Source organism: Podarcis cretensis (assembly GCF_951804945.1).
Source record: "Podarcis cretensis genome assembly, chromosome: 15".
Lineage (NCBI taxonomy): Eukaryota > Metazoa > Chordata > Lepidosauria > Squamata > Lacertidae > Podarcis > Podarcis cretensis.
In genome coordinates this window covers 16,131,423-16,157,827 of record NC_137185.1, presented here as the reverse complement: position 1 = coordinate 16,157,827, position 26,405 = coordinate 16,131,423, and the positions used below count along the sequence as shown (strand labels likewise).

Sequence of the window (26,405 nt, the reverse complement as noted above, 5' to 3'; positions counted from 1 at the left end):
CCCTTCAGGACTTGAAAACTCAGGTGGTTTCACCTGGGAAAAGTTGCTCAGTTCTGTTTGCAGAGCTGGAAGGTCTTGGGTGTGGCTGCTTGGCAAAAGCTTTATCATATTTCCATTCCGTTACAGTGGTACGATTTCTGTTCTTATCCTGAAGCAAAGTTCTTAACCTGAAGCACTATTTCTGGGTTAGCGGCGTCTGTAACCTGAAGCATATGTAAGCTGAAGCGTATGTAACCCGAGGTACCACTGTATTTTTAAACAGCAGCCTTGGTATTTAAATTGACCTATCGTGCAAGAATATCCCGGAAGAGAGATTCATAAAAATGAATATACTGAAAGGTGGATTTTATTTATGAATTGTCAGAGCAACAAAATTTAGAGATGGTATCCTGCCCTACACTTCTTGTCCACTGCTCCAAATGCAAATTGAAACATAGGGAGTGGATGATGCTGGGATAGCTCAGTCTGTAGAGCATGAGCCACATAATCTCAGGGTTGTGGGTTCGACTCCCGGAGTTGGGATAGATGACCTTTGTGGTGAACTGCAATTCTATTATTCTAAGACCTGTAGAATATCTGGGTCCAATCTTGATTTCAATACTAGCAGCCTCATACCTGCTATTTCCCAATAATTCCAAGAAATCCCAAAAATCAGTGCTGTTCTGAAACCAGTGGCTAAAAGACAGCATCATTTAAAAGGTCTGTCATCCTCAAATGGTGTCCGATTGATCTCAGGAACCATAGTGCAAAATTTGGTTGTGATCACTTAAGAGCTGTCCAAATGTGAACAGAAAGACAACTTTCCAAAATACTGTAAATAATAGGTTTTCATAATAAAAATAGCAGTGAAAATTATTACTGGGCACATAGCTTTTGAGGGAGTGGCTTATACTTAAAAAACAAACAAACTGCAAAACAAGATACATAAAATGAGGAAGGGGATTTGTCCTCCATGCATGCCTCACCCCCCACTTTCCTGAATTATGTGTTGACTTTGAGAGCTTAAAATGAAGTCCTTACCTTTTCCTTTCCGCAGGATGCCCAAACCACCAATATGCCGAGCCCGCCCATCACCGAAACAGAGGAGAGCAGCCCTGTCACCTTTTCCAGCAGCACCCCCCGCACAACCAGCGTGGGGCCTTCATCGACCTCCGACAGGTTCGAGGGCAACATTTGTTGGTGGGCTGGGCTTTGGAGACAGGGGCATTTTCAGGAGTTGCATGTGTTTCTTCACACACAGGCAATGGTTCCCCATTGAACTTCAGGGTTGGTTGGTTTTTTTCACTTGCATTGTTGGGGGCAGTGAAGCTCTCAATGCCAGCTGCTGGGAATTGAAGGTGGGGAGACTGCTGTCGGCAGCAGAGTGTGGAAGCAGGCCTCCCTTGACGAAGTGGCGGCTTTGTAACCACTTGGCAAGCTGGTCTTTTAGAGTGGCACAGCAACAAAACCACTAGAGCATTTGCAAAGCTAAGCAGGGTCCGGGATGGTTTCAAATTGGATGGGGCACCACGTGTTGAGATTCCTTAAGGGGGCTGGACTGGATGACCCTCGGGGGTCCCTTCCAACTCTACGATTCAATCCAGCCCCCGCATCCAGTCCAAAATCCATACAAGCAAATGGTGAAGGTCTCTCCAGTTGGGAGGCACAGGCCACCCACTTGCCCAGTGGTTTCTATGTGTGCCGTAGTAAGATCCCGCTTGCGGGAACCACCACCCGGATGCCTGCCTCATGCTTGGGCTTTGCACCTATTGAGGCCACGATCCAAACAGGCTTTGGTAGAGGGGCAAACTCCAGGCCACTGTGCAAATGGGGAGAGGACACATTACAAGCGCAGCATTTTAACCAAGCCCTTTCTGTATCTGTTTCAGTGATAGAGAGAAGATTCTGGATAAAGGTGACTATTCATTCTGTCGCTTTGGGGTTTGATACAATTGCACTTGTGTGTTTAAATCCTGCATTGCAGGGGGTTGGACTAGATGATCCTTGGGCTCCCTTCCAACGTTACCATTCTATGGTTCTAGAATGGCTGCTCCTTAGAAGCTGCCCTGTGCAGAGCCCCACATGGGGGCTGGGGTGCCAAAGGGGGTCTCAGGCCTCTAGACCTGGCCCACAGGCCTCCTCCAGGCACACAACTGCGAGAAGGATGCCCCCAAAGGGAATCAGGACCCAGTGAGTTGTGGGTACAGTTTTCATGGGGGGAGGACATGGGCTGGCAGGGAGCACCTGTCTATGGGGCCAGAGCGACCTCACCCTGTTGAGGTCGCTTGCAGCACACCCACACCCTTGGCTTGCATTGTAACACAGCCATTTCTCACCTGTTTTCTTCCAGCTGCAGTTGAGATGCACCTCTCCCGGGACACCGAAGCAGTCTCAGGACCCTTCGAGGTAAATTGCCATAGCATGTTTGTGGAGAGGAATGAGACCCTGTCCACAGAGATCACTCAGGCTCAGAGATCTGTACTGGTTGACAATTTGCTACAGGGACACATATATAAAGCCCTTAAGAACTTAGGACTGGGCAGGAAAAGGGTCTCTCTGGGCTTATCCACACTCTTTTCAGGTACGGTCTGAACTTAGAAGCTCTGTGTCAGAGGGCTTCACCCCCCCTGCTCTGAAGCAGTGTTTCCCAAACTTGGGTTTCCAGCTGTTTTTGGACTACGATTGCCACCATTCCTGACCATTGGTCCTGCTAGCTAGGGATAATGGGAGTTGTAGTGCAAAAACCTGGGAGACCCAAGTTTGGGAAACACTGCTCCAGAGCTTTCCCCTGTGAAAACTTGCTCTTTAAAGCTCAATAGGAGCAAACGGTAACCTGCTTAAAATCTGAATTGATGTTTGCCCTGATTGAGTGCTAAAGAGTGGGTTTTTGCAGTGAAAACTCCAAGGCAAGAAACAAAAAATCATGCTTAGACACAGAGCATTAAAGTGTGGAGCTGTGCCTGGAAAGAGCAGAGCAAAAGATAATTGTGGATAAGCTCTCTTTCTCTCATCCTGCAATGGACTTGATTATCCTGACTTAGGACAAGGACATTTTATGTGCCCCTCTCTCCTATTCCCTCCTGACCTCTTCCTCCTTTCACAGATCATGTCTGTTTACCAGGACGTTCCAGAGTATGTCATAGAGTACGAAACACGTAAGTTTTCTTGCTGCCAGTTTCGGGGTGTGGACATCACTTTTGTCCCTTGAACAGTGGTTGGGGGGCAGGCCACGCCACGCCACCTCCCTCCTTAGGGATGTGGAACAGGGAGGCTTCCAGCATGACATGGACATGTCCACATCAGGGAACCACAAAGTGGGTTTATGTTCAGTAGTCCCACCCACATACCTAGCCTTGCTCAGGAATTTGAAAACAACAACAACAACCCCAAAATCAGTGGAATTTTGAAACCGGTGGTTTAAATTGCTGTGTTTTTTTGAAGGTTCCATCCACCATCTTGAGTCTAAATGGCAACCAAGACCCCTCCCCCCCCCCCGCAAATGGCTCCTTAATCTCAGAAACCAAAGTAGTTTCCAAAGTGGGCAATACCACCATCTGGGGGGGGGTGTACCATCCTTTTGGGGGGTCCTAAAAGGCAAGGGGGTGGCAGGTGGCACAAATGATTATCAGTCTTTGAGAAGCTGATATCACTACATCAAATTCATCAGTTTTTTGTTGAATTAATAAAACTAAACCCTTTTATTGGATTTAGAATAAAGGTGCAATTAATTGTTACTGTTTTGAATTATTTTGTTATTAGCTTCCTTAGTGGGTCATGCAAACCACTGTTCTGAATAATGCTTTGTATAAGGTAGGGGGAATCAGGGATGTGTTTATGCAGGGGATGGTGGCCAAAAGAGTTTGGGAACCACTGTCTTAAGAAGTGTGCAAATGCATAGCAGATAAGCAAACAAGTTTCCAAAATATATAGGAGATTAAGTTTATTTAAAACATTGATAGACACACCCCATGCCTTTCTATTTTAAACAATCCAAGGCAGCTTACACCATTTTAGAATTAAAAAACAAACATTAAAAACCTGAACAATTGAGGGGGTGGAGGAAACAAGAATAGGTCAAAATTTGCGTAAATTTTGGCGGTGTAAAAATGAAACAAAACCCAGACACTCAAGCAGCCAAATGCTTGTCTGATGGAAGACAAATGAGGGTCTCGGCTGCCCGGAATTTGTTGCCTGTGTTGCTCTCCATCTAACGGGATATTGCTGGACTCCAAATCCCATTAGCTCATTGGGCCAGTGCGACTGACCGCTGGGGATTATGGGAGTTGGAGTACACCCTTGCTCCCACTTGATGCACTCACAGGGGCTGTGAGCAGCAGGTTGACTCCATGACTCCATGACCAACCTCTGTTTTGGCTTCTCAGATCAAGAGGGAACTGCCACTGAGCAGCAACCGCCACTCCAGCAGAAGCCCTCCGTCTTCGAGAAAGTCTCCAACGCCTTGTCCAGAGTTTTCTCCCGAACGTCCGCCAGCAGCCTGACCCACCCCAGTACGTCCCAAGAGAAAGTCCCCAACGACCAGGCCATGACCGAACCCAGTACATCCCAAGAGAAAGTCCCTGGCGACCAGGCCTGATGACCAAACTCCTCCTACTCCTCCTCATCCACCTTTATACAGCTGAGAGAATAAATATTTTCTTCAGAAACGGAGTGGCCCCTGACTTTACTTGCAGGGGGCACAGCAGAGAAATGGAGCCGCCTGACCCCTTCTTGAAGGGAGGGGGAGCTCGTCTGGCTTCTGTGCTACATGCAGAGAAAATGGGGGCCAGGAGAGAAGTTGGTGGGCTGCAGATAAGGGAAGCCCTATCTGTTGCATCTGACCCACAGCCAGAGCTTCCTTGCCTGTTTTGAAGCAGGCACAACCTCTGGGAAGGAAAGTTGTCCCACATGGAGGAGGAGAATAATTAAAATAGGACGACAAGCCACTAGTAGGTGCCAGGCAAGCTGCAATTCCTACATTGTAGGGGGCTGGATTAGATGACCCCCCAGACCCCTTCCAACCCTATGGATCTAGGATTCTATGAATTCTGTGGACAAGGCCGACGCTTATCCATCTGGTTGGGGCCAGCCGGGCCAAAGTGGGGTGTGTGCCAGAGAAAATGCTGAACAAAAGGGGGTCACACAGGGAAAGTAGGAGACACAGGTGGCTCTGAACAGCTGGCAGCCCTCTGATTCCTGGCTCCAATCCAGGTTTTCCTGGGCCATTCTCCCCATTCCCCAGCTTGCCCTTGGAATCCCAGAGGGTGCCCCTTCCTGAGCTCCCCAGTTCTGTGTTTGTGGCAAATGGGGCTAGTGAAGCTGAAGTCAACAGGGACAGGAGGTTCTGGTGGGAGGGTAGCCCTCCTTTTGGCATGTTCTGTTCTCTTCCTGAGCTGAGACCTCCTTGTGGGATTCCCACTTCAGTGTTCCCCATGGGGCCCCCATAACTCTCTCTGCCGTCTTAAGTCTCTAGATAGGAGAATTAAGCCAGCAAGAGGTTGCCACTTTACCCTCAGTCCGAAGGAGACACCAGTCGTAAAAGAGGAGATAGATATATATTTCTGCTTTCCAAGGCTTCCCCCTCAGGTAGGCCCAGCCCCCCGGCTCTCAGGCCTGGGACCTTTACGTTGCCGGCCAAACAACCAGCTGGGCAGCAGAGGCCTTCTTCTGCGGCTCTGGGCTGAGCCAGTCTGGCTCTGCTGGCATTTCCGCTGGGTGGCATGGAGGGCTTCTGAGGCAGCAATTTCAACAGCAGCGTTGGGGTGACGGCAGAGAGGGTGGAGGGCTGTGGGGAGACAGAAGAGGCAGGGCAGTGGGGTAGGGCCACAGACTCCCTCCTGGGGTGGGGAGGGGATCTTCAGGGCCTGCTTTTGACCCCTCGACAGACACCCCCTTCACAGTCCAGTTTCACTAATGCCACTGCCCCGCTCTGTTCCCTTTAAGGCCTGAAATGGATAGGAAGGACCTCCAATGGTGACCCAGAATCTTGTCTTCCCAGCAGCCTGTGTGAAACCCGCACTCAGGACCCTGGGACAAGAGCAGCACACTCCCCTCCTGTGGCTTCCAGCAACCAACATTTGGAAGAATTGCTGCTTCTGACAGTGGAGGCAGAGCATAGCTTGATAGCCCTCTCTTCCTCCATGAATCTGTCTAACCCCTTTTCAAGCTGTCCAAGTTGGTGGCCATCCCTGGCTCCAGTGGGAGGGAGTTCCATAGGAACACAAGAAGATCCTGCTGAATGAGGCGAAGGGCCCATCTAGTCTAGCATCCTCTTCTCACAGGGGCCAAATGTCCCTAAGAACCAAGGAACCTAGATAGGGTCTCTCTTGATATAGAGGTTCCATGAGAATATCAGGAGAACCTGGCTGCTGGATCAGGCCAAAAAGCCTGGGCAGCCAGCCAGATGCCCCAAAGGGAAGCCCACAAGCCCTCTTGTGATTCCCAGGAGCTGGTTCCCTCCAGAGACGACATCACGGTTACGCTGCCATTGTGGCTAGCATCCATCATTGGCTTTCTCTCTCTCCATACTCTGCAGCTTGCAAAAAAAGTGAGAGAAAATCTCCACTTCTCCTAGCTTTGGTGCTGGCAATTGTTGCTAGAAAACAGGGGTCCCCTTAGAGCCAAGACCTCACCCCTGAGGCACTTTGCGAAAGGATGCTAGGTTCCTCGCGTATCACAGCCTCAGCATCCCCAAACTCCCCCAGTCATTTTTCACTCCGTATGCTGAAGGCTGGATGTTCCAGAGTTGCATTGAGAGATAGGCTTCAATTTGCCATTCCCACCCATGGGATACATCCGGTGGCAACACTCACCTACCAGGAGCCGGTCCAGATCCAGCTGTCGGAGGCGCTGAGTGTCCGCTGTCTTCACAAGGATTCCTTGCAGGAATAAAGGGGACATCTGGGTCTCAATCCAGGGCAGGGTTGCCAACTCCAGGCCTCCCTTTCATGGACTCCCATCTCTGGTGCTAGGGGTGGGAGAATGATACCCCCCCACCGCCTCTAGCCTCTCGTCCAAAGAGAGAGAGGGGGCCATTGGTCTCCTCCTTCTTCATGTGCAGACACACACCGGCCAGCTTGCAGGCTGCGATCTGAACTCCTTCCCAGGTACAGCACAGGTACTGCGGCACATCAGCCAGGATGGCCCCCAAGAGCGCTGGATTCGTCTTAGCCTAGGAGAAATCAGGGGGAGGCCACATCAGGTCACTGCCCAGCAGGTCCATTGTCAAAGAATAACAGAACTGTAGAGTTGGAAGGTATCCTAAGGGCCATCTAGTCCAACCCCCTGCGATGCAGGAATCAAAGCTAAAGAATCCTTAGCAGATGGGCCATCCAAACTCTTGTTTGGAAACCTCCAATGAAGGAGAGTCCACCACTTTCCAAGGTCATGGAATCATAGAATTGTAGAATTGGCAGAGACCCCAAGGGTTAAGGGTCCAACCCCCTGCAGTGAAGGAATCACGGCTAACAGACCCTTGCAATGCAGCAATCAGGAATATCTGCCCCCATTTGTTTCTTGGAAGGTTAGACTTCTGCAGGTGCATTTCCCCATAACTCTCCTTATCACAAAAAAGTCTGAACTGTTGTAGAAGTGTGACAGGGCTGCAAATTGGCTGTGATGGCGGCAGCATGAATTTGCTGGGATGTGACTGAATCCTACCCCAAAACAGAGATGGCCTAGATGCGCCCTTAATTCTCTTGGAGCAAAAGAAGCAGCAAGTTTGGAGGCACCTAAGGTAGAAAAGAACAGGGGCTAGTGGCACTTTCCTTCCAGTTAAAACAGTTTGACCTCCCTATCTCTCTCTTTCTTTCTTTCTTTCTTTCTTTCTTTCTTTCTTTCTTTCTTTCTTTCTTTCTCTCTCTCTCTCTCTCTCTCTCTCTCTCTCTCTGGAAAGGGTTCTAGTTTCACTCTGCCTTTGCTCTAACACAGGCACCCCCAAACTCGGCCCTCCATATGTTTTGGGACTACAACTCCCATCATCCCTAGCTAACAGGACCAGTGGTCAGGGATGATGGGAATTGTAGTCCCAAAAACATCTAAAGGGCCGAGTTTGGGGGTGCCTGCTCTAACGCTTGTAGGAAGGCAACAAGATTAAATAAATGAAAAAATGTTTTCACCTGGCACCTAAATATTAGGGCCAAGGATGCCCAGTTGGGTCTCCCTGGGGACAGCATCCCAAAGGTGCTCTAAGTTTCTGGTTCTCATGGTTTAGGGTGAACAGAGAGAAGAGCAGGAGAGGAAGACCAGCATGAGAGGAAGGCCCCAGAGAGAAAGGCATTCCTGGTTGCCAGGAGGCAGCTGAGAGAAGGTTTCCTAGCAATGGTGGCAAGAGGTGGTGCCTTGTCCCAGCTTATAGGCTCACTCACCAGCTGTCGGCACACTTTGCCCATCAAGTGGATGTGACGTGCACCAGAGACATCCGCCAGCAGCTGCCCAGCCTCCATGTCCCCTGTGAGGTCTTGCAGGCCCACGAAGGGGGCACATGACGTGAAGGCAATGGAGCAGGCCTGGTGGAAGAGACGGGGAGGGTCACACTCTGTCTGGCCCCACCTGGCATAGACTGGGGAAGGAGGGGTGGGGAGGACTTGGTAATTCTAGCTGATTGGGTGCAGAATTACAATTTCATAGAACTGAAGGTACCCCCAAAGGCCATTTAGCCCAACATCCTGCAATGCAGGAATCGCAGCTAAATAACCACTGCCGAACGGCTCTTAAATGTCTGGAAGTTCTCCCTAATGTTTAGTTGGAACAGGGTCGTAAATGTAATTTAAAACAACATCAACAACAACAGCAGCTCGTCCGTCATTTCTCAGAGGCAGTGACGCTTCTGAATACCAGTTTCTCGAAATGGCAGAAGGGGAGAATTGCTTGCATTTGGTCAGCCACTATGAGAACAGGATGTTGGACTAGATGGGGCATTGGTCTGACGCAGCAGGGATCTACTGATGCTGTTATGTTGACCCCTGGTCTCTTGACAGCTGCCTGGTTTCATGGTGCACAGATAGAGTGTCTGGGAGCAGGAGGCTCAAGGAGAGGGGTGTGGGTATGATGCTGTACCTTGGCCACAGTGGGGCTGGGTTCCCTGAAGTGCAGCAGGAGGGCAGTCAAAGACCTCCCCACCTCTTTGGCAAAGGACTTGGCCTCCTCCGGCTGAGTTGCCCTGGCCAGCTGGCCCAAGAGCTCAAAGGCTGCTTGGCGGAGGGAATCATCCACCTACAGCAGGAAGGGGTGGGAGTGGGGAATGAGAAGATCTTATGAAAGGGGGAAAGGTCACCACTTGCTAGGACCGAGCGGGACACAGGGAAGCACCCACACTCTCCAAGTGCCCCAATATTCCCGGGCCAGTCTCAGAATTACCAGTCGCTGAGAAGCACTTGGCAAGGAAAATGGACCCTCCCCTTCCTGGGTTTCCAGAAGGTCAGAAACAGGACTCTGGGCTAGGAGAGCCTTTGCTTTGACCTTTGCTTTGACTTTGATCAGGAAGAAAGGGCCAACTCACGTGCCAGAGGTGCCCACGGGCCAGGCCAGCTATGGCCTGGAGAGCACGAACTCTGTGCCGTCTCCCGATACATCCCCACAGCTTGCCCAGGGCACACAGGCTCTCACAGGCCACTTCGGGGCTGGCATCATTGCCCGCAGCTTGGAGCAGAGTCGCCAGCAAAGACTCCTGGTGCTTCTTCACCTACGGAGAAAAGCCCTCAGCCCTCAGTGGCTGGGATGCCCCTACATCTACAGTCTCCCCCGCCCAGGAAACCACTCAGGATTGGCTAGAGGGGCCTGATCTAGTGGCTGGCAGCAAACCGTTTGCCAGGGGGCTTCAGGACAATATGCAGAGCTCCCACCCCCCCCCCCAGCTGCACTTCTCACTTCTTTTCCTTTCCCCCTCTTCATTGCCTCCCCTTTCCTTCATTCACACTGGTCACACCCACAGCAGTGTGGTGTAGCAGTTAGAGTGTTGGACTAGGACCTGAGAGAGACATTGGTTCATTTCCCACCCACCCTAAAAAATCTAGAGTTCCTTGCAAGACATCAGTTGCTTCCTGAGCTATGATAAGCAGCTTTGAGCTGCTATACAGCTAAAGTTTTGGAGCTCTCTCTCTCTCTCTCTCTCTCTCTCTCTCTCTCTCTCACACACACACACACACACACACACACAGCCCTGCCCTTCATCACCTGCTGAGGTCCCATTTGGAACCCCTTGAACTACCTCATGGGGCGCTTCTGTTACCACGTTCCCCAGGCCTCGGAGCGCCAGGGCTCGCAGGGTGGTGCTGCCATCCTGGGACATGACCAGCAATTCTTGCAGAAGGAGGCTGAGCATCTCTGGTGTGTGAAGCAAAGAGTGGCCTGGGATCTGAGCCAAGCAAAGGAACCATCAGTAAACTCCTGCACTAAACTTCCCAACACCCACAACATGAAAACGTGGAAAGTCCTAATAGACAAGATGTTAAATTGTTTTTATATGCAACAATAGCAGCAAGAGTATTGTTAGCCCAGAAATGGAAGCAAGAAGAAATTCCGATAAAAGAAGAATGGCAGATGAAATTAATGGACTACGCAGAATTAGATAAAATGACAGGAAGGATTCGAAACCTGCGGGACCAGAGATTCACAGAAGATTGGAAGAAATATACAAACTATTTAAAGAGCAACTGTAATCAATAAATTATGCTAGTAGGGCGACAAGAAGTTTTGTAAGGAGAAACATATGAAATATTGCAAAATAGAGAAAGAATAGAGATACAGTGGTACCTCGGGTTAAGTACTTAATTCGTTCGGGAGGTCCGTTCTTAACCTGAAACTGTTCTTAACCTGAAGCACCACTTTAGCTAATGGGGCCTCCTGCTGCCGCTGTGCTGCTGCTGCACGATTTCTGTTCTCATCCTGAAGCAAAGTTCTTAACCCGAGGTAATATTTCTCGGTTAGCGGAGTCTGTAACCTGAAGTGAATGTAACTTGAAGTGTATGTAACCTGAGGTACCACTGTATTAATTATGAGATTTAAATGTAATGGTGAAAGTAAGAAATGTATATTAAGTGAATAGATTGGAAAATTTTCAGATGTGATTGATGGAAGTAAAAAAACCTGTATAAGATGTAAAAGTATGATTAATTATTGTTGAAAACGATATGTTAAAAAACTAATAAAAATTTATATAAAAAATAAGAAAGAAACATGGAAAGTCCTTAGGGAGATGCTTATACAATAGCAATAAATCCAATACCTCCATGCAGAAGACCAGGCTGAGGTCTCTGTAGGCTGTTCTGGAGGAACTGAGATGGGGCAGGAGGTGACGCAGGAGGTCATCGATGAGTGGGTTCTGTGACCACGCCATGGACCTGAGGGGCAGGGGGAGAAAAGGAACGATGAGAACATAGAAGAGCCTGCTGGATCAGGACAATGGCCCAGTGGCATAACGTGGGTTGCCAGCTCCCGGGGCTGCGTGGAGCACTGTAGGGGAGACAGGAAATGGACAGAGTATGCATGAACATTCAACTGCCTAATGGTGTCCGTGTCACCCGGGAGATCACAACCACAGTGATAAGAAAAGAAGAGTTGTTCTGTTGTCTGGAGAGGTCACTTCCTGGTTTGCATGGAGAAGCCATTTTCAACGAAGCCCAGCAGCATAAATGACACGTCATGTGATTGATTATGCAGGGCAGGGCTCACCCCCCCCCCATATTGTATTCAAGTTGATACCGATACTTAACGGAACAGGGCACTTCAAACAATGGCAAAAAGATATATTTAAGTCTGTCTGGTAGGGAAAGAAACCTAGGATTAAATATAAATTGTTAACAGAGGCAAAGGAAAGAGGTGGATTTGCCCTACCAGACTTAAAATTATATTATGAAGCATCCTGTATCTGTTGGCTTAAAGAATGGATGAGTTTAAAGAACCCAGATATCTTAAATCTGGAAGGTTATGATAACAGATTTGGGTGGCATGCATATTTATGGTATGGAAAAACAAAGGTACATAAGGGTTTCATGATTCATATTGTTAGAAAATCATTATATTCTATATGGGAAAAGTATAGGAATCTATTAGAAAATAAGACCCTGTGGTAGATATCACCACTAGAAGCATTCTCAGCGAAAAAAATTAAATATGGAAAAAGAATGGATAACATATAGAGAGTTGTTGGTGGAGGAGGGAAATCAGTTGAAATTGAAGAAATATGAGAATATAAGACATTTACTTACTGATTTGCTCCAATACCACCAACTACCGTATTTTTCGCTCTATAACACGCACCCGACCATAACACGCACGTAGTTTTTAGAGGAGGAAAACAAGAAAAGAAATATTCTAAACGAAACAGTGGATGTATGATTTTTGTGGTTCATGCTGTGGCCACAGACATGTGATCTGACAGTGAGTTTGGAGTAGCCCAATGCAAAAATCCTGAGGATCCATGTGGATCCGTGCTTTGTAACCATGTTTTAAGTGGGGAGGGAAGGAAAAGCACTCAAGGGACAAGGAGCATGCGTGGGGTGGGTGGAGAAGGATGCTGCTAATAATGAAGAAGAGGGGTATAAGAGGAGAAGGCTCCTCTCCTCTCCCACTTTGCTCCTTTAAATCAAGCAGGCTCTGCTTTTCTCCCTCCTCCCCGCTCATCCCCGGCTTAGCGAGCTGAAAAACTTTGCTGCTATGTAGCGAGCTGAGTGGGGAGGAGAGAGGGACAGAGAGCCTGCTTGCTTTAAAGGAGCCAACCGGACAGGAGCCGCTTACACTTGTGTAAGCGGCTCCCCTCCTCTCCTGCTTTGCTCCTTTAAAGAAGCAGGCTCTCTGTCCCTCTCTCCTCCCCACTCAGCGGCTCTTCTCCCGCTTTGCTGTTTCAAAGCGAGCCACGGAGGAGGGAAGGAAGGGGAACCATGGATCCTCTGCTCACAACTGCAGCAGATCCCCACCGCCACCCGTAGGCATTCCCTCCATAACACACGCAGACATTTCCCCTTACTTTCTAGGAGGAAAAAAGTGAGTGTTATGGTGCAAAAAATACGGTAAATGATATTTTAAAAATGGATAAAGGAGTGGGATTTAGGAATGAATTATCAAGATTACATAAAAATCTGTTGGAAAATAATGCAAAGGTTCTGTCAAAAGTATCCAAAATGTTGCTGGAATGAGAGACAAAAGACGAAGAAGTAAAATCAGTAATGATACATTGCGCAAAATATGTGGGTCATAATATACAATTTGATTCATGGAAAAAGTTATGGAAAGCAGATTTACTATTTACTGCTTGCTGTTCGTTAAAAGAGAACTATATGAAAATGATGTGCCAATGGTACTTAACTCCTACAAGACTTGTAAAAATGTATTTAAAATGTCTAATTTATGCTGGAAATGTAAAGAGAAAGAGGGTACATTTTATCATATGTGGTGGACCTGTAAGTCAGCAAAAGCCTTCTGGGAAATGATTAACAATGATCTAAAAAAAATGTTTAAAATAACTTTTGTTAAAAAGCCTATTAGGTATACAGTAATAGGAGAAGAGATTCCGAAGGAGAAAAAGGTCTTATTTATGTATGCGACAACAGTGGCAAGAATGTTATATGCCCAGGGTATTGATAAAGGAGTATTGAAAAAGGAAACTTAATAGATTGGATAAAAGTATTTAGTCGCAGAAAAGATAAGAGATAAATATTGGAAACCAGGGAGAGGAGTGGGGAGAAGTCTGGGGGTCAGAAGAACCCTCTAAAGATATGTAATTTGTTATGGATGAATGCAAATAATATTGTATGCTAAAAAATTTCTAAAATAAAAATATATATTTTATTCAAGTTGCACCCCTGACCCCGTGGTCATCCAGAGGCCTATTGGAACCCACAGATAGGATCTGAGCCCAAGAATCACCTGGCTAAGAGGGCGACACCCTTCAGGTAACTGTCTGGCTGCATCAGGAAGCTCCAGGTGTCTCCAGAGACATCCATCACCCCCGCCGATTCTGGGAGAGCTCTGCTGAGGACAGCCTGTAGCACCAGCACAGCCTGCCTGGGAGACAAAACCAAAGACTCCTTTCCCCAGTCAGTTTGGAGCCAGGCAGAGCTCTTGTCCCACCCCCCTTATTTGTTTATTTAATTTCATAACATTTACATGCAGCTTGATTTTTTTTTAAAAAAGAGAAAGAAACCTCAAAGCATTTTGCAAAAAAAGATAAAACAACAAAATTATTATTAAGAAGAACTCACAAGAACAATTTAAGGCTTTTGAAAAGTTAAAACGGACTAAAAAGAGAACAAAACTCGCATTGACTTTCTGAACGTCTAGTTAGGCTTGTCTGAACAAGAGTGGTTTGAAAATATTACACTGAAGAAGGCACCTGCCTGGTGTCAAGAGGCAGGGAGTTCCAAAGTGTAAGTGCTGCCACACTAAAAGACTGAGTTCTTACAAACACAGAAGAGGGGTTATATGGCACCCGTCGCAGTGCCAGTTCCGCAGACTGAAGCGTTTGAGTGGGCAGAAGTGGGGTAAGCCGATGTTGCAGGTAAACTGCTCCCAAGTGGTTAAGGGTTTTACATGCTTCTAGGAACACCTTGAACTTGGCCCAGTGGCAGACTGGCAACCAGTGCAGCTCTCTGAGCAGAGGTGTTGCATTTTGACAAGGCTCTGCTCCTGTCAGCAATCGTGCTGCAGCATTCTTAACTTACGGCAGCTTCTGGGGAAAACACACAGGAAGCCCCACAAAGAGTGCACTTGTGGGGAAGGGCAGCAGAAGGAGATGCCACCCGGGACTGACGGAAGACGGGCGCTACCTGCGGGGCTCCAGCGGCACCATTCTGCTGCACACCATCCTTTTCAGAGAAGAAGGGTCGGGCGTCTCTGCATTCAGGTCCGTGCTGCTGAGTTGGCACATGAGAGCGTGGCACAGCTTTGAGAGCAGCGGGAGCCGGCTGGTGCAGCCCTCCAGAGCCAGGACTCCCTCCCGGAGGGACACAAGAGCCTGGAACAGGGGTTTTTATTTATTTATTTATTTATTTATTTATTTAATGCAAAAACTTTTTAAATAAAACTTTATTTTTTTATTTCTGATTTCACGCAATTTCTTTCGTTCTTTTTTCCTTCTTTTTTTTGAGTTTTATTTATTTATTAACGTTCTTATGCTAACTCGGTAAACATTATCATATTACATCACAAGGCTTATTATAATTTTCAGCATGTATACAAAGTTTATGTACAAAGTTTATATACCTAAAGAAACAAGAACAAAAAACTATTCCAAAATCATATATGTACCAAAACTTTGAACTTCCTGTCTATCCCGTTATATATTCCTTTTTCACAAATGAATGTATTCTTATTATTGTATATGTCTTTACATTTTATCTAATACATTCCTATATCAATATGTACCTTTGGTCTTATTTCTCAACTCAGTCTCTCTCCAACGTCAATGGGTGGATTGACGATTGATGCAATTTCATGCCATGACCCAGAGCCCAACCCCCGAGCCCACGGAGAGTTGCCTGTATTCAATACAGGCCCATTAGAATTTCCATTTCAAGGCACATTCAACCATTATGCTTAGCAGAGCCCTCACCATGACGTAGCTGGGGGTGCCGCTTCCTTCCCCTCTCACCACGTTGAGCAGATGCCTCAGGACAGGTTCGCTCTTATCCTTGTACGTTGCTACAGCCACCAAGAGCTCCATCCTTGCCCTGGGGAATGGCACAGATGGTCAGTAGACTCAGAGAAAAAGTGCCGCTCTGCAGGAACGGCGCCAAGGGTTGGATTTCCAGTACAGATGCCAACAAAATACTGTGTAGAGGCACCCCCTGTTGTGAATACCATCCCCCGGACTAGATTTGGGGTACTTTGTCCCATCCGTATATTTGAGGGCTTTGTTTGAAAGAAACTTGGAGCATTGTAAGTAGCCTCAGATAGTTTTAGGTAACCTCAAAGAGTTTTGGTTGGCTTCAGCGGGATTTCAAAGGGGCTTTAGAAGAGCCTCAAAGGCTGACATACAAGCTACGGGACAAGGATAACTGTGACTTTAAAGATGAATGGGACCCTTTACAAAGTATTTGAAGATGCAACAAAGCGAACTGGATTCCTTGGCTGGTTTTGAATAAACATTCACAAACTTTTTATTGATAATTATTACTTAAATAGTTTGAGGATCTATACAACTGTGTAACATGCAGAAAACAGTATTTTTAGAGAAATCAAAGATGGTACTGAGGGAAGTCGGGGGTGGGTGGGTTCTGTGGGGGGAGGGGGGAGGGAAAAAGGGGAAAATAAGGATGATATGTTTCTAGATAATATGTTTGATTTTAATTTTGAATAAAAAAGTAATTTTCATTGAAGAGCCTCAAAGGAAAGGAGAATGTTTAAAGTGCCGTCCGGCAACTCCCGGAGTCCTTATCTGGCTGGGATATAAGCTTGTTTTCCGGGAGTGTGTCTTTCCCCCTTATTTTTTAAAAGCTCCTACTACGGTAACTCTGCTGAGGCTAACAGGAGACTTGCTTCAAGTGCCATCTTCTAACCGGAAGTCCATCGCCCCCTGTTGTTTTAGGAGGAGGGCTTTTCTTGGGTGGGGGTGGCATGGGGGGCTTGGGTTCCAGTTCGAAGAGCAGAGCAAACTCCCGACACCTGCTTCTGAGCCCTGGGAGTCTTGCACTCACCTGTCTGGGAGGAAGGCCTGCTGAAGGAGGGTGGCACAGACCGCCCTGCAGTGGCGCTCCGTCAGCACACAGACGGCCTGGGCCAGGGAATGGCGCTGAGTTGCATCCTCTGATTGCTGCACATAGGAGCAAATGACGGCCACCAGGTCGGGGATCTAGAAAGGACAAGGTTGGGGGGGCGGGGAAGAGGCTCTGTAACCCTCATATATTTGGGGTGCCATTTCTAGGAGCATAAGAGAAGCCTTCTTATGTCCAGCATCATAATACATGTTGGTTCAGGTGTGGGGAGGAATAGATACATGGAAAGGAGGATTCCTTGGATGCCAAATCCAGGTTTGCGGCAAGTACTCTTTGGTGAGAGAACCCCAGAAGAGATCTAAAACAGGCATAGGCAAAGTCCAGCCCTCCAGATGTTTGGGACTACAATTCCCATCATCCCTGACCACTGGTCCTGTTAGCTAAGGATGATGGGAATTGTAGTCCCAAACATCTGGAGGGCTGGACTTTGCCTATGCCTGATCTAAAATCACAAAACATGCAGCAAAGCAAAGCAAAGCATGGAAATATAGGCTGTTAGACCTTTTAAAAATACGTATTTCCAAGTGAGTTCCAAAATAGTCCCCTCTTCCCCCAGCATAGGAATAGATCACACGTTTAGTAAGTTAAAAATGGTTTATTTACAAACTCTCCAAAGGTCAGGTTCATGTGCTTTCCCATACATCAGTCAGACAGGTTGCACAGGCAGTGAAACTATTTACTTCCAAAGCGGTGGAAGTTCCTAAATTATTGGTATAGGAGCTCAAAAATGGCTGCTGAGAGCCATGCAGTTTGAGCTGGAGCAACCAGCTCAAAACCTCTTCACAAGCTGAGCTTCTCAGGTAGATTGAAGGTGCAACAATAGGCTAGCTTACCGATTTCCTCCCAATGTAAAATAAGTGGACACAGATAAGCTTGGCAGGACAGCTTATTCTATAATATTAACCCCTTCATGTGTTAATTAGACTTTGGTATGTTGGTTATATGAGGCTGGTTATCTCACAAGAACATCAGAAGGGTCTGCTAGACCCAGCATCCTTTTCTCATGGGGCTTCTGGGAAGCCCAGAAGCTGGAACTAATCACAAGAGCCCTCTCCTAAAATGGAGTCTCATTCACCTCTTTGGTAATCCAGCTCTCAAACTGGCCTCAATAGCTGTCATAGGGAGAAAAATGATAATGAAGTGATACAGACGCCCCTGGAAAGTGGTGGATTCTACTTCACTGGAACTTTTAAAACAGAGGTTGGATGGCCATCTGTCAGGATTCTTTAGCTGTGATTCCTGCATTGCAGGGGGTTGAACTAGATGGCCCTTGGGGTCCCTTCCAACTCTACAATTGTAGGATTCTAGGAAGTGCAGGACCAAGTACAGGCTTTATTTTATACATTTATTTATACATTTATTTTATACATTTTCATGCAACAAAATCTGAAAGCCCTTTAGGTCTAACCCAGCGTTTCCCAAACTTTTTTGGTTGATTCCATAAACTCAGTACCCCAGTACCCCACTATCCTACCTTACAGAAATCATTTTGCACCACCCACTGTGGAAGATAACACAGTGAAATCCAAAATGGTATTGATTAATTACACATTTATTCAAAATCCATTTCAAACTGTTTTGTTGAATTAAATCAACATTGATGAACGACTCAGCGATAGCCTGGTAGCTGTTTACACCTCTAGCAGCCCCCTGCCACCCACTTGCCTCTTAGCACCTCCCTAGGTAATCCCACTGCCTCCCAGGGGGGTGCTACCTCCCACTTTGGGAACTGCTGGCCAAGTCCCTCCCTCACCTGGCCCTTACCTTGTCCTTCAAGGCTGCCCTCTGCACCTTCACGACCACCTCAAACCACAGGAGGACGGCCTGGTCGCAGGTGGGGCTCACGGCTCTCAGCTGCTCCAGCAAGGTGCGCAGGAAGGCCAGGATCTCTTGCGGGGGCAGAGCGCGGCTGACAACCTGAGCCAGGGCAGGCAGGTAGTGGGGAGAAAGTGCTCAGATGCGCCCCACCTTTGGTTGTCATCTCCACACCCTCTCCTTCCTTGGGCAGGTGCTGTGACCTAACTTAGGGTCATGGAGGTTCTGGGGTATTTTGGGGGGTGGGAGGCAGGGATAGGTGTATGAGAGGGTTGAAATAGTTTTGTCACTATATTTACCAAGCAAGGTGCCTGCAAGTGGATCTCCTGGGATCCTACATGGAGGTGAGAGTAGGGTTAAAAGAAGGATCTCTCCCCCCCCCCCCAACTCCCAAAAGCCCCCTGCCAGAGTCTTGCCTGCCTACCTGCCCTTCTCTGGGTTTCACTGGGATGGCTGCCTGGCAGAAGATGAGGCCAGAGCATGGGGAGAGAAAGTTCACCTGGTGTGACTTGGGGGAGGGGTCAGTCCCTGCCTCTCAGCCTAACCTACCTTACAGGGTTGTTGTGGGGATTAAATGAGGAGGGGGTGAACCATGGATGCCACTTTGAGCTCCTTGGAGAAAAAGGTGGGATATACATGCAATAAAGAAACAAAATCTGTCAGCTTGTTAGTGCAGATGTTTTCTTTTTTGGTATGCACATTTTGCCTGATACATGTAGCTTGCAGGAGACCTCTCCTAGGCCTTGTGGTTAAGGGTTAGGGCTTGGATTTGGGACTCCTGATCCCAGTCCCAGCTCCCAGTGTTTATTACACCAGGACGTTGGTGGGTCGATCCAGCTCTTCAAAAGGACTGTTACCTATCTGGCTTTGCCCGTTGCTTTAAGGCAGACATGGCCAAACTTGGCGCCCCAGCTGTTTTGGGACTACAATTCCCATCATCCCTGACCACTGGTCCTGTTAGCTAGGGATAATGGGAGTTGTAGTCCCAAAACAGCTGGAGGGCCAAGTTTGGCCATGCCTGCTTTAAGAGCACAACAATGGGTAGACATGGGGAAAGCGGGTGCTTTTCTCATTACTGAACCTCTTAGCTGCACCTGTTGAACTTCTGCCTTGCCTAAAAGGTGGCAACCCTTGGCTGGCACTGGCATCACCCAGGGCCAAGGCACGTGTCCATTGCCACATGATCCACCACCCCAGGAGGATGAATCCTGCCTAGGGGTGCTATTCTCCAGGTTGATACCTTCTCCCAAGTACCTTCCTCCTGAGGTCCCCACCCTACAATACCTTCGCCAGCTGGAGAGAGGCCGTGCGCACCTCCCGGGGGCTGCTCTCGCTCCGGAGCTTGCGTTGGATGCAGTGGAGCTGCCAGGCCACCAAGCGGCCCCTTGGCCTTTGGGTGCCTGCAGGAGATACCCAAGAAGGGAGATTCCGACTCAACATCAGAAAGAACTCTCTGATGACAAGAGCCACTTGACCATGGGATGGACACCCTCGGAAGCTGACGGACTCTCCTTCATTGGAGGTTTTGAAGCAGAGGTTGGGTGGTCCTCTGTCAGGGGATTCTTGAGCTGTGATTCCTGGCTTGCAGGGAGTTGATGACCCTTGGAGAACCCCTTCCAACACTGTAATTCTATGCCTTCTGTACCATCTGGCATCCTGTTCTCACAGTGATCAACTAGATTCCCTAATGGGAAGCCCGCAAATGGGATCTGGGCACAGCAGCATCCTCGCTCAGTCGTGAAGCTCACTTGGGTGTGACCTTGGGGGCCAGTCACCACCTCTTAGCCTAGCCTACCTCACAGGGTTGTTGTGAGGGTGAAATGGGGAGGGGGAGAACCATGTACGCCACCTTGAGATCTTTGGAAGATAAAGGTGGTATGTTAATTAATTGAACGATTAAATAAATAGTGAATTAGCACACTGGTCCCTGTAGCCCAATATTGTCTGCACCAACTGGCAGCAGCTCTCCAGATGAGGATGGAGAGGGGCGTTCCTTCCAATTAAGGAAGACCTACATTGCGAAAGGGGCTAGGCAAGCTCACCTTGGGTGCTTAGCAAGACCCTGATGCAGTCGATGGCACCCTGCCGGATGCTGCCCAGCACGTCACAGGTGAAAGGCCCCAGCGCCCCAGCCAGGCGGCTGAATTGCTCCGGGGGGATCCGTGGCTGTGCAAAAAGAGGGAGAGAGGAAGCTGCCATATACCAGTTCAGGCCATTTGCCTGCATTGTCCACACTGACTGGCAGCTAAGACTCTGCCCCTAGGAATAAAGCAAGATTCTGGTCCTCAATATTCTGAATGAACTAGGAACCCAGGCCAGGCTTTTAAGAAGAAGCAACCCCTGGACTGGTAATTTTTTTAGGAACACAGGAAGCTGCCTTATGCTGAGTCAAACCATTGACTGATCTTGCTCAGTACTGTCTCCACTGACTGACAGCAGTGTCTGTCCAGAGTTTCAGGCTGGGGATGTTCCCTGCCTTACTTGGAGATGCCAGGGATTGAACCTGGGACCTTGTGCATGCAAGGCAAATTTGAGCTATGACCCTTCCCCAAAATAAGATTCTAGTCCTCATGGTTTGGAATCAAGGACTGTTAAGTAGGAGCATCAGAAGCTGCCTTATATCAAGTGAGACCATTGATCCATCTGAGTATGGCCTTACTCACAGAAGCGCTGGTCTTCTGGCAATGGGCCCGAAGCAAGTGCACCCCAAGCTGCAAAGCCCGGGCACGCTCCCATTCCCGCTCCGACACCATCCAGTACCCCAGGAGCTGCGGGGGAAATGGAGGAGAGGGGGAGGAACAATCAGCCCCTGGCCTGAACCAGCCTGCCTTTGCCCTGGCAACACAGAAGCCATGCTGGTTAACTGCGGGCAAGGCTTCTCCTTCCCAGAAACCCCACAGAGCGAGTTGGAGGGTGGTGCATGTCTAGAGAATGTCCTGCTAGCAGAGCTGGATTCAAGATTGGGGGGCAGTGCTCTTGGCCCTTGCAGGGTGTAGTAGTTCATCATTCCAGATGGGGCCTACTTGGTGTTGGCCCCGCATTTGTGAAACCCACTTCCAGCAAACATTCACTCAATGCCTTTGCTTCCGGAGATCAAGAAAGCCCCCAAAAGTGATCTTTTCCCTTCTCAAGAGAGCTTTAGCTGATCTAATCCAACTGAGTCTCTCTATCTCCCCTCAGAATGTGTTGTATTCTGCCTGAGCCTCTCTTGTTTTTGATCTTTTGTTGTACGTTGCTTTGCTCTGAACGGAAGCTTAATGGAGAAGTGGGGTGATGCAAATAAATGGGTAAATACACACAGCTCTGGCTTCTCAAGAGCCCCACTGTCATGGACTGGTTGGACACAGAGGAGTGGTGTAAGGAACCAGCTGGGGAACCCCCAAGGGAAGAAGGCTCAGAGTCAGGGGAGTGGTGGTGGGACAACGATGAGTGGTCAGAGGGAGAAGACTGGGAAGTGAAGGTGTCGGAAGCCGAAGAGGTAACAGGGTTTAGTGAGCAGGGAGAGTCTGTGGCAGAGAGAAGTCCAGACTCAGAGGCAGAAGCTGAAGCAGGAGAGGAGGGAGGCCAAGAGGCAGAGAGGAGTCACAGGTGTCTCCCCCTCCTGCTGTGACCAGCTCCCCTTCCCTCTTGTCTCCCAGAACCATAAGAGGCATGAAGAGGGCAGAGGAGAAGTTAGCTTCATGCAGGTGCGGTCTCAGATTGCTTGGGGGGAATCCTGAAGAGGAGGGGACTTAGATGGTAGGGAAGAGGTGGGGATTTTCAGTCCTGGTGACTGATTTTCATCGAGTAAGACCGCTGGGAATGAACTGCTCTGCTCTTTATGCATAACACTCCACCAAGTCTGGGGAGATCATGTTTTTGCTAATAAAGAATTATCTCCAACTTTGAACCTGTACACTCCTGTGACATCTACTTTGCCCTCCCTCTGGCTTGGGAGCAAAATGTGGGAGGAGAGGAAAAGGAGAGCAGCAGGGAGAAGACAGATTTAGCAGTGAGGGCTAGAAACTTGATGCAGAGGCTACCTCCCGCCCTGCTCACCTGGAAGGCCTGTTGGAACCACTGCAAATTGGCACTCTCCCTTTGCTCCACCCTCACCACCTCTTCTTCCAGCAGAGTCTCCACCAGTTCCGACAGGGATATCAGGGCACCCATATGCAGTGCTTGAGCGCTGGAAGGCAGCGGTGCCTAGTGGTGCAGAAGGAGCAGAATGCTGTTGTTGTTTTTTATTTAACAAAATCGATGTACCACTTGAGGGTACTAAATCCTCAAAAAGATTTACGAGGAACATTTTGCAGCCCCTGGAGTGCTCCTCTTTCAGCGGGCAATCAGCTCCCAGGCAGCCAGCCCCATCCCAACACACATACACACCTGGCCTGCATCCTCTGCCAGCCCCAAAGGAGGAAGAGTGAAGACGCTGCTCAGGGCTGCCTCTGCCAGTGCCTGGTTCTCCTCCCGGCTCAGCTGCTCTGGCACGTGGCTGAAGGGAGAGGAGGAAGGTTGTCAGGGTTCACCACTGAATAGGTATTTGCTGCTTCCCTTTCTTGACCATCCCTGAGTCTGTATTGCAGTGGGTTGGACTAGATGACCTTTGGGGTTTCCTTCCAACTCGAGAATTCTATGCGTTCCGGAGCCAAAGTGGCCGAGGGCTCCATATCTGGGTGACCCAAGGGTAGATTCCCACACAAAAAGTTTGCCAGCTGATGCCTGCAGCAGCCAGTGGGGGGCTGCATTTGTGAACAACCCATTCCAGAGGCGGGCAGACCATTAAAGGCAGAGAAACTAAACAGTGGAAAGAGGCTGGGTCACACCCTGTCCTGGAAAAACAAAATATTCTTTTAAGATGAACAAGGGCTGTCTGCAGTAATATGGCACTCTGTGTATGTTCAGAGGCGCTTGGGGTTCCAGAACTAAACTTGGGCTTTGAAATCAGAGCTTGAAAGTGGCTCAGATGGATGGACACCCCATAAAAAGAAGGGGTGCTGGAAATGGGGTACTCACCTCAAATGCCGGAGGGCAACCATCACTTGCTGGCGGACGGGGGATACAAGGGCGTTGAGGGGCTCTGCTTTGATAATGTCCTGGAACAAATGCCGTGCAAGGGAAGTGTATGGCATGGGCAATGAACCCTTGGTCAGGAAGAAAGTCAAGACCTTGGCTTGAATCCTTCTAAAGGATCCTCCCCAAAGGGTCACTATGCTTTGGGCAGCACACCTTAGGCTGTCACTCACCTTCCAGGGCAGACCTGATGGGTGACCAGGGCAAGTGAAAATTTGACGTCATTCACGGCCATCTGTCATGGATGCTTTAGCTGAGATTCCTGCATTGCCGGGGGCTGGACTGGATGACCCTTGGGGTCCCTTCCAACTCCACAATTCTATGATTCTTCCCACCAGCAGCTCTTCAGGGCATGAGCTACTGACCACCCAACCAGAATTTTTTAAAAACACACTTTATTAACCCTTTCCAATGGCTTCGCCTAAGCGCAGACAAAAGGAACTCACTACGAGGTGGTCAAGCAGGAGGCGTTTTTGGGGCAGGCAGAAGGTCGGGGCATCGCCTTTGCTCAGGATCGAAAGGCTGATCTCAGACACACACTGGGAGAAGCTCAGGGCCAGCTCAGCATCCGTGGCTCCCTGGGGAGGGACAGGAAAGAGTAGGAAGGAGGCTGGCTCCACAAGGAAAAAGACATACATACATACATACATACATACATACATACATACATACATACCTTTCCTTGATGAGGTTATGGGGAAGCTCTGAATGGAGGGCAGAGGCTCATAGCCTTGCTAATAAAGACTCCTTTGTCCCGTGGAGTGTTTCATTCCGTCCATCACACCCTTGTCATCATGTACTCCCAGAACAGCGATCAAAAGGAACATATACTGGATTTATGCTTTCTCTCCTGGCTTCTAACCCCACCGCTCCCATCTCAGAAAAGGAATGTGGGATATTGGAGCCTATCTGGCTCAGTATTGCTTAACCCTGATTGGCAGCGACTATCTGGGGTTTTAGACAGGTGACAGCCCTGCCAGTAGATGCCGTTGGGGATTGAACCTGGGACCTCCTGCAGATTCTTTATGACTGAGCTGTAGTATATGGGAAGCTGACTCATACCCAGTCAGAACCATTGTTGTGGGCTGGTCGGATGTGGAGGAGGAGTGGTGGGAGGCGCCGGCTGGGGAACCCCCAGGGGAGGAAGGCTCAGAGCCAGGGGATTGGTGGTGAGACAGCAATGAGTGGTCAAAGGGAGCAGACTAGGAGGAGGAGGTGTCAGGAGCGGAGGAGGTAACAGGTTTTAGTGAGCAGGAAGAGGCTGTGGCAGAGAGCAGTCCAGACTCAAAGGCAGAAGCAGAAGTGGGGACCAAGAGGCAGAGATGAGGCAGATTGCTGAAGAAGCCAGGGACTCTCCCTCTCCTGCTGTGACCAGCTCCCCTCCCCGCTGGTCTCCCAGAACCAGAAGAGGTATGAAAAGGGTGGAGGAAATACAGGCAAGATGACAAAGCCTCAGATTGCTTGGAAAGAACTTAGGCAGCTGTGGGAAGGCAGGGATCTTCAGTCCTCACAACTGCCTCCTTGGGGCAAGCTCTGCCAGGAAAAGTTGATGTGCTTAATAGGCCTGAGCTGTCTGGTTGCTTTGAATAAAGTGTTAACTTCACGGACACCATGCGAGTTATTGCTGACCTACTCCTGACAACCATCAAGGTCTGTGTCGTCTGCACTGACTGGCAGCAGCTCTCCAGGGTTTCAGGCAGGGGAGAATCTCAGACCTGCCTGGAGTTGCTGACAGGGACTGAACGTGGGACCTTCTGCATGCAGAGCAGGTGCTCTGACTCTGAGCTACGATGGTCCTTTCCCTGAAAAAGGAAAGCCAGCTTAACAACTCCCAGCCGGCCCCACAACCTGTGCGTATCAAGTAGGTACCTTTTTTCGCCCAGTGGGGCAGCCCAGTTCCTGCAAGACAGAAAGGACAGCTGTCAGAATGGCCCCCATTCTGTCTTCTTCCTCTTGGGCTATATCCCTCTTCCCTCCACTGACAATTCCTGGCCAATGACAGGAAGTTGAGAGATCCAGTGAGCACCTGCTTCCCACCTCCTCCTTTTTCATTTATTAGCACCCACTGCCACCTTCTCCAACGTTGCACCCTTCAGGTGTTTGGGAACACAATTCCCACCCTGCCCCTACTGCACCCAGTGGGCACCAGGTTGGCAGAGGCCAACATGTTGCATCTAGACTACCTCCATGACTGCAGCCTCGAAAGTGGTAGCCACCCGCTTTTGCTTCCACAACAACCCTGCGAGATAGATTAAGCACAGAGAAAAAGTACTTTGCACAGGGTCACCCTGTTGAGTGGCTGGGTGGGATTTCAACCCGCTGACCCACATGTGAGCCACAAGCTATGCAAGGCTCCTATGGGCACCCCCTCTGCAGTGGCCCCTGCCCTCTTTCTAGTTAGCTCCCTCCCAGCTACCTCTTTACCCCTCCTGCTCATACTCTGGCCCCAATCCTTATCCCTGCTCCCCTCCATTTGTGGTGGAGAAGACTCACCGCAAAGTAAGTCAACTCTGGGCCGCTAGATGTGTAATGGCGCAGGATCCGCGGCACAATCTCGCTCGCCAGCAGAGGCAGAAGCTGTTCCTGGGGGGCACGGACCGCCATGCTGCCATAAAGCAGGAGGAGGGCACTCTTTACACTGCTTCTCCCTGGCTCTGGCAAGCTCTATGGTTAAGAAGATTCGCATTTGTGGCAAAGCAGTCATGTCTCCCAGGGCTCCCATTTGCCTTCATAAGCGGGAGCAGAAGATTCTTCTGATGAGAGTCTCAGTCACTCGCTCTGCAACTGAGCTATGGCCCTGGAAATGGTAAATTCTGCTCTCATGCCTCCCCAACTCTACAGCCCCTGGGG

The 26,405-nt window shown here is 49.0% G+C and overlaps 2 protein-coding genes across 5 annotated transcripts in view; one reads left to right on the top strand and one right to left on the bottom strand.

The window, feature by feature from the left end:
- Positions 1-4,643, top strand: part of FSIP2 (fibrous sheath interacting protein 2) — a 38,568-nt gene extending 33,925 nt beyond the window's left edge. Inside the window, exons 18-22 of the mRNA XM_079954462.1 lie at positions 1,037-1,158; positions 1,869-1,894; positions 2,330-2,385; positions 3,083-3,134; positions 4,362-4,643. Coding sequence (XP_079810588.1) covers positions 1,037-1,158; positions 1,869-1,894; positions 2,330-2,385; positions 3,083-3,134; positions 4,362-4,573 — 468 coding nt within the window. The 3' untranslated portion in view covers positions 4,574-4,643. The remainder of the gene's footprint in view (positions 1-1,036; positions 1,159-1,868; positions 1,895-2,329; positions 2,386-3,082; positions 3,135-4,361) is intronic.
- Positions 4,644-5,512: 869 nt separating this feature from the next.
- The window catches only part of MROH2A (maestro heat like repeat family member 2A), a 42,352-nt gene continuing 21,459 nt past the window's right edge, over positions 5,513-26,405 (bottom strand). For 3 of the 4 annotated variants that reach the window (XM_079954484.1, XM_079954486.1, XM_079954485.1), the window contains 22 exons: positions 26,049-26,219; positions 25,425-25,454; positions 24,002-24,133; positions 23,499-23,578; positions 22,869-22,977; positions 22,539-22,685; positions 21,164-21,268; positions 20,543-20,666; positions 19,785-19,900; positions 18,450-18,602; positions 16,608-16,762; positions 15,524-15,641; positions 14,739-14,926; positions 13,840-13,977; positions 11,201-11,315; positions 10,184-10,330; positions 9,476-9,658; positions 9,034-9,189; positions 8,343-8,483; positions 7,045-7,147; positions 6,789-6,854; positions 5,513-5,761 (listed from right to left, as the gene is read on the bottom strand). In XM_079954484.1, coding sequence (XP_079810610.1) covers positions 5,559-5,761; positions 6,789-6,854; positions 7,045-7,147; positions 8,343-8,483; positions 9,034-9,189; positions 9,476-9,658; positions 10,184-10,330; positions 11,201-11,315; positions 13,840-13,977; positions 14,739-14,926; positions 15,524-15,641; positions 16,608-16,762; positions 18,450-18,602; positions 19,785-19,900; positions 20,543-20,666; positions 21,164-21,268; positions 22,539-22,685; positions 22,869-22,977; positions 23,499-23,578; positions 24,002-24,133; positions 25,425-25,454; positions 26,049-26,219 — 2,880 coding nt within the window. In that variant the 3' untranslated portion in view covers positions 5,513-5,558. The remainder of the gene's footprint in view (positions 5,762-6,788; positions 6,855-7,044; positions 7,148-8,342; positions 8,484-9,033; positions 9,190-9,475; positions 9,659-10,183; positions 10,331-11,200; positions 11,316-13,839; positions 13,978-14,738; positions 14,927-15,523; positions 15,642-16,607; positions 16,763-18,449; positions 18,603-19,784; positions 19,901-20,542; positions 20,667-21,163; positions 21,269-22,538; positions 22,686-22,868; positions 22,978-23,498; positions 23,579-24,001; positions 24,134-25,424; positions 25,455-26,048; positions 26,220-26,405) is intronic. The other variant, XM_079954487.1, reaches the window with a different exon arrangement.